At 41.3% G+C, this 11551-nt stretch overlaps 2 protein-coding genes across 2 annotated transcripts; one reads left to right on the forward strand and one right to left on the reverse strand.

Moving 5' to 3' along the window:
• Window positions 1–1730: 1730 nt before the first annotated feature.
• On the forward strand, window positions 1731–2764 carry LOC306748525 (uncharacterized protein). Its single transcript, XM_079231699.1, has 4 exons — window positions 1731–1850; window positions 2062–2170; window positions 2293–2367; window positions 2482–2764. The coding sequence occupies exons 1-4, from the start codon at window positions 1775–1777 to the stop codon at window positions 2537–2539; spliced, it is 318 nt and encodes a 105-aa protein (XP_079087825.1). The 5' UTR covers window positions 1731–1774; the 3' UTR covers window positions 2540–2764.
• A 657-nt stretch (window positions 2765–3421) lies between these two features.
• ccl20l (C-C motif chemokine ligand 20-like) lies at window positions 3422–5059 on the reverse strand (the record flags this gene model as incomplete). Its single annotated transcript, XM_079223651.1, has 4 exons — window positions 3422–3878; window positions 3979–4056; window positions 4720–4840; window positions 4978–5059. 4 exons carry the CDS (start codon window positions 5057–5059, stop codon window positions 3767–3769), a joined length of 393 nt encoding a protein of 130 aa, XP_079079777.1. The 3' UTR covers window positions 3422–3766.
• Between the last annotated feature and the right edge of the window lie 6492 nt (window positions 5060–11551).

Consider the following 11551-nt stretch of genomic DNA (forward strand, 5'->3'; position numbering starts at 1 on the left):
AAACATACTAACTAATAAAAATAGTTTTTCTATGAAGTTCTGCTGTGTTACCAGATCATCTGAAACACTATGTCTGAAAAACCTTAATCCCACACATAAACTATGTGGGGATTTTCTTTATTTAGTTTTTCTTATCAAAATATCCTGTCCTTTGCATAGCAGACAACCCTGCAAGCTTATGCAAAAATAAATAAGAAATACTGTCATCATAAGAGGACAATGGGACACAGACAAGGCTTTCTTAAGAAACTATGCTTTTGGGCATCATGGAGGCTTGTTTTTTAATTCATTTTTAAAAGTCTTGATATTGGAACAGCGACATAATTAATCTCCAGGTTCCTGCATTTTGGTGCCATTCAGTAAAAACTCATGAAACATGATCACTGGTGGTTCTATGATCTGTCCTTGGGCTCAAATACTGTTTGTCTGGCGACATAGTATTATAGATGACTGCCCCTTTATTTTAATATATCGTTGTATATAACAAACATTACTGTAAAACATTCAGTAAGTATACATGTTAATGTACAGAAAATGAAGGCCAGTCAGAACAAATCTATTTCCACTTGGAACCAACATGTGTCTTGTGGGACAACTGGCAACAACTGGTTTTACTGGTATAGCAAGGAACCGGATTCTTAGTCTTTTTCATTATTTAGCATTTGGTAGCTTTTTATTGAACATCAAGCAAAAAAAAACTCCCCTCTTAGTTTGTGGTAAATCCGATATTCAATTTAGAAAGGAATGTATTTCTACTTGCAAAGTAATTTGATCCTGTATACTGTCTGAATTGTGCAAATACAAGTTGAGACTTGTGCCTAAAAGAATGGAAAGTCCAATGTCAAATGACCAAATTTGTGTGGCGGATGACCGGAGATTTGCGGTGGAAAGCCTTGGGATCGCCTTCCTTCCCCTTTTCTCGCACTTTTCGACTGACCATGACTGTCAGCACCAGAAAAAAAGGAGGGAAAGAAAAAGAGAAAGATGACACTCTGGGTAGTGACCAGCACATGATGCTGAAATCAGCAGGATTTATAAGAAGGAGGCCTCATAGTTGACTAATTTGTTAACTGTTCATAGAGAATGATATCAATGTCCATCCATCCATTCAATGGGTGTATCCCTGGATTGTGTCAGAGGATGGGAGCAACCTGTACAGGAGTTTGATTCGTCCCGAGCTGACATTTTACCCCAATTTACCTTAATGTATGCACCTTCCACCTAAAAAAAAATCCTTGTTTGTGTAAACATTCCAGGCAAATAAACGGTTTCTGATTCTGATTCTGATTAGCATGTCTTGGTCCTGTGGGAAGAGACACCCAGAGAAAACACGAACATAGTACGAATGTGCAAACTCCACAAATCATAAATATAAACATATCCAATCAGGCCAATCCTGTTGAAAATATACTATATTAGTTAATTTGTACATTAATGCATTTCATTTAACTGTTAGATATGAATAGTAGTAATATAAAAAGTGATGAAAGCTGATACTTAAGAGTGGCTGCACTGGAGCCTTTATCTGAGTACATTGCTGATGAAATAACAAAAAAAGGAAGCGGTTGACGGAAGCATCACCCAACTGCATCCCCCTCGCTCATACTCACACAGAATGTAGAAAGCCCAGATACAATTCATCCGGTTAGGTTTCCCTGGTTCCTTTTTTCACGGTATAAATAAGAGGTCTGATCAGAGGAGATCAGTTGCCTCTGTTAGCCAGATTAAACAATCAGCTTCTGCAAAGAACCTCTGGAACATCTCACGCAGTACCATGCAGCTGTGCATCAGAAGACTGACAAGCTTGGCTATCCTCGTCGGGGTCCTGGCAATGACAGCATCGACATCTGGTAAGTCACTCGTCAGAGATTCTGCATCACTTTACTCAACTGTAGCCTGCTCCAGGATCGCTGAAGTACATATAAGAACTTGTACTATGCACAAATGACTTCTGATGAAAATGTAGGCCTATACCATTGATATTTATTCTTATTTCATGCTGCAAATGTAAGAGACATATGCTTATAACAACCAATCCTTTGTTTGTCTTCTGAAAAACAGAAATTAAGATATTCAAGTGCTGCACTGAGGTCAGTGCCGCGAATATCACTGCTCCCATCTTGGGCTACAGGATCCAGAGGAAGAACCTCCCATGTGTCCGCGCAGTTATGTAAGAATCACCTCCTTATTTCAATAAACAGAGGGGAGGGATCAAACATGTTGAAAGGTTCCTGGTGAAAATGAATTTGGAGATTGTGATTGAGCTTTTCTTTTTCTTTTTTTCTGTCCAAGATTTAAGACCACAGAGGGAGAAGTCTGCAGCCACTGGAGAGAAGAGTGGGTTTTTGGGAAGATCAAGGAGCTTGAGTGAGTCCTCTTAGAAAGTCTCCGGTATAGACCGTCCCTAGACGTGACGTATCGAGTATGATTATAAGCACATACTGTTACTTTAACCGATTCTCCTGTTTGTGTGTCTTAAAGGCAGATCCGCAGAGCGAAGAAGAACACTACTCCTGCTCCGACAACCTCCAGGCCCTAGAAATCTGAAATCTTTAGCAAATGTTATTGAATTAATTTAAAAAAATATTTAAAATGCTTATTCTTTAATATTTAATATTTATTAGAAGCGCTATTTATGTCTTTCCCTTTTCTTTACAATTTCCTATTTCAGCTAACATACTGCTTAACAGAGATAAAAGAAACAAAAAGCATCCAAAGCAATGCAATTAAGAGGTCTGTTGTTTACATTGACAAAATAAATGTTCTTGCCCTCTATCCACACGCGTCGTTGTTATTTGGTGATATTGGAAATCAACGGTAGCTGTAGATCTTTAAATGACCATCACAACCTCATGATGGAGCTGACTGAGACTCGTTTTTTTTATAGATCAATTCCGCCATCTAGTGGGGACGTGAAATGACTTCAGGACAGTTTAGATCAGAAGAGCATGTCATTGAGGGAGTCACCTTGTCTGACTGGAGCACCAACCCCTTGGGGTGCTGATCTGAAATAGCAAAAGAGACTGCCTCCCTGTCACTCAAGTCATGCATTTTGTATGAGCTCGGGGGGGTCGGGGGGGGGGGCAGGACAGCTCATCAAAAAGTGTTCAGACACCTTCCAGCAGATGTGCTGGCAGCATATTTTTCTAAATACACCAGGCACATATGTCACGCCACGAGAACACAGACCATGCAGAGCAGCAGGCTGCACCGTTGAGGGCCCTCTATCAAGAAAAAATACCATTTAATGATGTTAAAGGGCGTTTGTCATCCAGAGTCAGGTTGTTAAATGCTACGATGGTCGAAAGCAAAAAATGTTGAATTAAATTTGAACATTATTTTAACCGTGTCTAGATTTGAAGTTACATGTGTGTGTTGCAGTTTAATTAAATGAATGGGCAACAATGTTGGAGGGTTTTGAAATATTTATTTGGGAGAATAGCTATTGGCAGGTTTTAGCACATTAACTTGATTAAGCAGCAGATTCATACAGGCAATGAAACAGCAAAGTTACAAAAGCATTGTTAACATTTGCTAAGTGGCTCAATACATCATCTAAATCCATAGTCTCAAAGTTGTTCTTCTCAGGTTCCCTGTGGATCATGATTACATGCACACTGCATATATTTAGGCAAGTTAAAGTCATTAGCATTTTTTTCTTCTTCTAAGCAATAATATTCTCAACATGACTAGATTATAGTAGGTTAAATTTCTCTAGAACTTTCTCTCAAATTAGCATTTTTATAGACCCAAACCCTGATGTTTGCTAATAGAAAAGTTTGGTGCTGTTTGGGAAGGTTTCTTTATTCCTGACGAAAGATCCACTTGCAGTTTCACCGGGAGCAGAGCCGGTCTTGGACATCTTCTTCAGTCTTGAACTGTTTAGAAATAAGAGTTGTTACTCACAATGCTCCCAAAATAAAGGAATGCCTAACACGCACAACTGAAACTAGTTGGTATTTAGTAGGAGTCTCATACCTGAGTAATTCCAGAATTTTCCTCACCCACTCATCTTTGTGTGTTGCACATATCGCATTCTTCTTCACCGTGTAGAAACTACGATAGTGAGAAACATTATGAGACACTCATAGAGAGATGCATAGTTTATTTGAATTTAGTGTATACAATAGGTGTATTTTTTTTCATTTGATACCGGAGTTCCAGTACTGATACATAACATATTTTTGATAACTTGTTTTGGGAAAAGCTAACAACAAATATGTTTGGGGTTATTACATGCATTAATATTCATTCAGTCTTACAGTAACACAGCCACTGCTTTTGGTACAATTCGATCGGTATCTAAAAGGTATTGAGATTTGATTCCGAGTGGTGTAATTGGGCTTTTTTCAATCTTAAATCCTCGACATCTTGCATACAAATAATTTATGAACATGATTTATGGATATATGGAGCAGATCAAACAGCTGCTTTTTATGAAATCCACAGTAATTAATTTTGACAGTAAAATATTGTGGGAGGCTAGATCAAATGGCTTATTTTCATGGCAATACATTTAGAAGAGACAACATTAGTAATGCTTTCCAAAAAAACATTCAGTGTCTTTTGAATATTTTGGAACTATTCCAATCAATCCAATCAGTCAGTCTTCACTAACCCACTCATACAGGTTTGACAATGATATTCAAACGTCATTGTCAAACTGCTTCAGATGGAGATGGGTTGGACTTTTCATGGTTCAGTGGGAGACCGTCTTACATGATCGCCTCGATGTGGCAGTTTTCCTTGGTGGTTTGTTCTCTGTAGCCCTTGATGCGCTGGAAGTGTACGGGCTTCCTATGGTATCTGGTGCAACAGGCATTGCCCAGATTGGAACCCACTGCACACACAAACACACACACACACACACACACACACACACACACACACACACACACACACACACACACGTCACATTGTTAACTGATCAGTTTAGCATAGCAATGTAACAAGCAGAAAGTGGGAAAATAAACTCACAGGCAGCTGGAGCCGGACCGAGCGAGCCCAGTATGAAGCACAGGAGAACGGTTGTCACGGCAATCATGCCTCTGGGAGCCATTCTCACAATGCAGAGAACGAGAAGAGAACTTACTGAATACACCACCTCTGTACATATATATATACTTTTAGTAATACTCTTTTTTTTAACCTGTGGCTGCTAAATTGAGGACAGGAAGCCCACTATTGCGTCATCGCAGCTAGTTGCAGTTGCCACTTGCACACCTTGCACTTAAACCTCTACTGTACCATTAAGCAACACCCAGATTTGTTTATGTGGGCATGTGCGAGAAACTATTGCACTGATGCATTAGATTCATGCAATTTCCTTGGGCTTCTATCAATATGTATGCACTTTTTGGTTTTTAATCGTGCTGTGAAGTCCTTCATATACAGCAAAGCAGATTCTTATCATCACACTTTCTTCCCTTCATTTAGTTTTCTCCAAAGCGACAGCATATTGCTGCATATTTAGCTCTCAGTGCATACGCCTGAATAATTACACAAAATATTGCCCTCGTCTTGCTTGGTATATTTTCCAGTGCTGACAAAAATGACTGTAATATCCATTGTCATAATTTGACATTGTGGCTTAAAGCTGAAGTCAGGGTGTTTTACATAATCAGCAATCTTGAGATTGTTTTGTGGTGAAAACTGATGGAGAATGAGAGGCTTGTCAAAGCCCCTCCTCTTCGTTAGCATGACCTATTTAGTGTGCAGAAAGCTGACAACTCCAAATCCTGCTCAGCTGACCTACATAGGCACAACATCATCAAGTTGTAAACGCTCCATCGCATACTGTACATCTCAAAGAACGACATCTACAAGCTTTAAATGACTCGACACGTCCAGTACAGTAAAAATAATGGGAACGCTTCATGAATGCTGTACAGTCACCAGGAGTTTTCTGCTCCCACATTTAGACAATATACAGTATGGGATTGGGTCTGGATATTTAGCCCAGTGGTTCTCAAATGGGGGTACGTGAGATATAAAAAAATATAGTAAAATGAGCACCTATTAAATTATCCTTTAAAAATGACTAATTATGAAATATTCAATACAATATAAGTGTAAGTTCATAAACTGAATTCTATATATTCTATATTAAATCAGACACTGATGGCACAGCGCTGTGTATTGCATCTTTTTTTCAACCGAAAATGCTTTGATCTGGTCAGGGGGTCTTTGGCTGAAAAAAAATTTCACAGGGGGTACATCGCTGAAAAAAGGTTGAGAACCACTGATTTAGCCAATACATAAATACTAGAACTAAACTGGGTAAAACATGTCTTTGTACGGTATTCAATGTGATACACAACAACTGAAGGAGAAATACTTTTTTTGTTGCCCTTTTCACAAGGAATTCTTGTTCGCTTCCAGGCCCTGAAGCGAGCAAGAAAGATTGTAGCCGACCCCTCTCACCCTGGACACAAACTTCGTGTCCCTTCCATCTAGCAGGAGGCTGCGGCACACACGCCACACCAACAGTGTTTTCCCGTCGGCAGTCAGGCTCATCAACAGACCCCGGGTCCCCCACTGACTGACTGTCATCCCCAGGACAATTCCCTACCGGTCACTCCCCTGCACATCCCTTCATACTTCATAGTTAAATACACTTGTCACGTTCACATGACACTTACATTTTAATCGTCTAAAGTACTGTTATCTGTTTGTATGTGCACTTTATTTTAATTTTATACTATATTCTATTGTAAATTTGAATTGTAAATGTCATGCTCCGATTTCTTTTTGCACTCTGTGTACTGTTTAATGTTTAATGTTATGCACCACCTGCCAATACAAATTCCTTGTACGTGAAAACCTACATGGCAATAAATGGTTCTGATTCTGATTCTGAAGAGTCTTAAGATCAGCAAACGATTACGGCCACGACAGCTGATGAATCCCCATCCCCAGTGGGTTGCTCAAGGGCACTTTAGAAAAGCGGATGCTGGAAACCATGCTGCCAGTTGAGTACAAGTCTCACCGCATGCAGCGATGATTAATAAGCGTGTATATTTGTTTTTTTTTCATCTCCTGTGCCCACAGACATTAAGTAGAATGACTCAACACCAGAGTGACTTTTTCCCCTTAGAATTAATGAGTCTAATTTAATGATCTTTGAGAATCCACGAAAATTAATTAGACAGAAACAAAATGAGCTGTGTTGACAATTTACTGCTGCTATTGTGTTTATATAACAATGTTTAGAATGCATGTCCTTCAATGGAAATACGGGAAATAAGGGGACACAGCTGCATAGCTGTATTATTATTATTTTCATCTGTGCCGATATAATTGTCAGATTTGACTATTTATTAATTCTATACCGTCCCACTTCCGTATTGTTTTTGTCTTCAGGCTTCGCCTTGTCTGATCTAAGACTATTTAAGTGCTCTGAGCGTTGTCATTTCGTGACGGTTTCATGACTCATTATGTTCTCGCTATGACTTGTCCAACTTGTGCCCTCCTTGAAATCTCCTCTGTCCTCCCACTTGTCAGCCTGGCACACACATCTCAGTTTATTTAGCACATCACACTCACGCCACATTTGATGGTGTCCTGCAGCAGTTTGGGTTCCCGTTATCCATTGGGGGGCAGTGTTGTTACGGTCAAAGCGTGACACGATAAATGGATGTGAAGTGAATGCCACACACAACCAGCATATCTGTCATAACATCAGTAGGGAAATGCAAATCAAGTTTATCCTTTCTTAAACTGTATAACAATTTTTAGCGCTGCTGCACACTGACGTCATTCACCAGCAGAGAAGCAGTAAACATTCTCCCCCTCGACCAATACTATTCTGTCCCAGTGCATGACAATGTTTTCACAAGTTCTAATCCATGCTCCTTTTGTGTGTTTGTGACCTGTTGTGACTGCTGATAAAGGAAAAGGTAACAGGATAAACTGGACATCTGGTTTGACAGCTTAATCCTTGCTAATCCTCCATAAAACACAGCCTCTTATCGTCTTCTTGAGTTTCCTCACTGAAAAAACGTTCCTATGAGGTTACAGCACCACTTCAAACGGTTGTTTTCATTATTGAGTCCTTGATTTGTTTTTTGATCATACGATTAATCATTTTAGATGAGATTATCACAGAAAATGTATTATGTATGTGTTCATGGTTTAAGTATTTGTATTAAACATAATTAAACATAACATACATCATTTAGTTGTAGCTTCTTTAATGTGAAGATTCACTGCTTTCCTCTGTTTCAGTCTCAGGCTTCAGTGTAAACAATCAAAGAAAACTATTTTAAAATGTCTCATTGGGAAATGACAGACTATCCAATTATGAAAACAATGATTAGTTGCAGCCTTAAATAATTAGTTAAATGATCAGTCCCCAAAAAAATGTAAAAGTATTTCATACCTAAAAAAGGCATATCACATGTTACAAAAGTAAAAGTTACTAAATTGATTTATTTTCTGTTAGACTTTCAATTAACAAAGATTGTACTTGTTTCAGTACTACTTTACAACCACGTTTCATGCTGTGTGTCACCGATACAGATGCTCAAAGGCCCGCAAGCATTCCAATAGCGTTGTCTTATTCTGCTGTGACTTTTGGCGATTGCAACATTTTGGCTAGTGCCTTTGCTTGAGGGTGGGTGTGAGACTCATACTGGTGGACGGACTGCAAGAAAAGAGAGAAGGGGAGGGAAGAGGAGGAGGGTGAAGAGAGGAGAGAGGGGGTCACCATTGAGTTGTCCACCCACACAAGGCCCCCTCTGGTCACCTGCGTGGGTTTGGGCCAAAAGAAAGGCGATGATGCGCACACACACATTGGCACACAGAAAAAGAACAGCAACAACAGCTTTCTAACCCCAAATGTCAAATGTGGCAAAGGAGCTTGGAATAAAAGTGTTTTAAATTAGCAAGAAACTTCCTCAAAACAACAGAGAGGGGCATTGTCAGTATCATTAGAAGCCCTTCACAGCAGAGGAGAGATTAAAACGCTCTCTAAGCACTTGGCTGGAGCATGATCTTCAAAAACATGCCTAGTTTATCATAATTAGCGTTGTTCCAGACTGTCAAACCCGTGAGGCACGGACAACAATGCATTGTTCAATATTTTACTGAGGAGTTATGTTGAATTACTTGATGTATAATTATGTGAGCCCGGCTGATTCTGTCCTTGCCGTCTCCTCCTACATCCCATCTGCCCTGTGTGTCCAGAGTGTGGGTGACTGAAGTAGCTGCGGGGGGGATGAGGAATAATTGTGGAAAATTATAAGAAAACGTGTGATGTAACAGTCTGAATTGCACTTCTACTGTTCAAACCGACACCGTAACATCCACGGCCTCCAAAAGAATGAGTAGTAGAAGACGGAAAGAGGGGGGAAATATAGACTATAAGGACCTTGTGACATTAGGAAGCGCCAGAGGTATTTTAGTCTGGCAGAGCTAACTCTTGGCCAGGGAGACTCCAGAGGATACAGTGAGCCAGAAGAGATGAGGAGAACAGAGGGTGGGAGTGTATAGTGGTAGAAACAGGAGTATTTTTAGGGTGGTCTGTTATCTTCGGAGGCAAAAGGCGTGCGGTATCACAGCCGGGTCACATCGCTGAGGGGGGAAACAGCACAGGCTTTCTGCCGAGACGGCAGATAAGGAGGAACAGAACAATGAGATCTCTCTCTGACTCTCAAATACGCACCAGCACGTCTACAAAGGCACACAAAGAATCTGGTAACCGCATCCACAGGAAAGGCACGCTGCAGCTACACTCTCACACATCCTCTGACAGATGTTTTAAAAGCTGCAGACACGTTAAAAGATCACGTCTGAATAGACCCTGAAAGCTCCGAGGCCGACCTGAGAGTGTGTTATTGCTCCGGTGACTGACAGACAAAAACCAACGTTATCCTAGAATCTCTTCAATCTAACTGTTTATCTGTCTTTCTTGTGCTCTCTCTCTTTCAATCTCTCCTGTAAAGGAGCCCTCTGAAGATGAATATGCCAGCAGAACAGATGGATGGAGAGAACATCTCATCACTCTGACACCATGTTTATGCAATCACACACAAACACAAAACACAAACACACTCCATGTGCACACACACACACACACACACACACACACACACACACACACGTATGTATACAAGCAGAAACAAGATGCTGATGGAGATTTCTTCAATCATCAAAGTGAGTGAATGATGCACGGCCACATTTGGCCACGTTTGGTGTTTTGGTGTTTTTGATGAAACCTTCTGTTCGCTTCTTCCTTTGTTTATACCGAACACACGCATGCATAAACACAGACGCACATCCACTCGCACACACACATGAATTGAGTAATTTGCCAGACTAGCAGCTGTTATGGAGAGAACTGGGTAGCAACGGAACGCCTCTGACATGCTAATGACCCGAGGAGTTCAACCACACACACTCACACCTCTCAGATTTAGAAAATATGACTATTATCTGTCATATAACCCAGAGAATATCAGCCTAGTGGAAGGAATATTAAATGGTTTTAGCTCCCAGTACGATGTAAGCACTCTGTGTAGGACTGCAAGCCAAATGAAAACCTAACTCACTCCAGGAATATCTTAGTGAGGCTTTGAGGGAAGATCCTTTTTCAACACCCAACCGCCCCCCCCCCCCCCCCCCCCCCCCTTCCCCTCCTCGACACCACCACCCACCCACCCAATCAAATCCTCAGTGGCGATGCGCTGCTCCTCATCTCTCTTCTCTGCTTCTTTTGTTCCTCTCTCTCATCCACCCACACACCTACAGTCCCTCTGGCTTTTCTCTTTACGCTCTCGCGCACATGCACGCATTTACATTTGTCTTCTTCTTCGTACGTACTTCGCTTTATTTATTTCTGCCCTTTTCGTGATCTTCTTCACTAGACACTTTATGTGTGCAAATGCCGGTTCACATGTGCAAATATACAATACAAAACAGACACAGGGCCTATATTTAGTGCTTTACAATACAGATGTGTGGGCAGCAGCCATCTGGGGCCCCAAATGGAACAAAAAGGTGTGCGTGTGTGTTTGTGTGGATTAGGGCTAAGGGCCAAACTTAAAGTAGGGGTTCGAGGCTGGGGCCCGTTGTGGAAACCCCCTCCAGAGAGCTGGGAATCTCAGGGGAGAGTGGGAAAAACATCCCGACGGTCATCAATCAAAACTTTGGTGACACAAATGACCAGAAACAAGAGACCGTTCTCCATCCATGTCACTGTGTCACCTCCGCCCCTCAGTCATGTCCCACCCACCTGCGCCGCTGCCCCATAGGCTCTCGCCGTGCACCGTGCAATGCCATTGGTCCATCGGTCCCCGAGCGAAATCGTGATCCCCTGTTGGCTAATTGGGTCTTTGTGATTGCGCAGTCTGTCGTGGCGCTGGGGGAGAATGAAACGTGAAAACGGTACTATGGTGTATATGGTAAGAGTGGCAGGTTGAAGCGGGGAGATCGTTTTTGGCGTCTCAAAGCGCCAGATGCTCTTCCTGGGCCCATTGTGATGCTTTACAGGAGATCGAGATGCTTTCGGCGTAGCAACTGTGAAGTCACAAAGCGCGATGGAGACGGGCCC

This window comes from Taurulus bubalis, assembly GCF_910589615.1.
Source record: "Taurulus bubalis genome assembly, chromosome: 1".
NCBI classification, from domain to species: Eukaryota; Metazoa; Chordata; class Actinopteri; order Perciformes; family Cottidae; genus Taurulus; species Taurulus bubalis.

What these genes read in the sequence shown, in the direction of transcription:
- LOC306748525 (XM_079231699.1), top strand. Translation starts at nt 1,775, where the DNA reads ATGCAGCTGTGCATCAGAAGACTGACAAGCTTGGCTATCCTCGTCGGG. An exon ending in CCATGTGTCCGCGCAGTTAT is followed by an intron (nt 2,171 to 2,292) that starts GTAAGAATCACC and finishes TTTCTGTCCAAG; the next exon opens with ATTTAAGACCACAGAGGGAG. An exon ending in GGGAAGATCAAGGAGCTTGA is followed by an intron (nt 2,368 to 2,481) that starts GTGAGTCCTCTT and finishes TGTGTCTTAAAG; the next exon opens with GCAGATCCGCAGAGCGAAGA.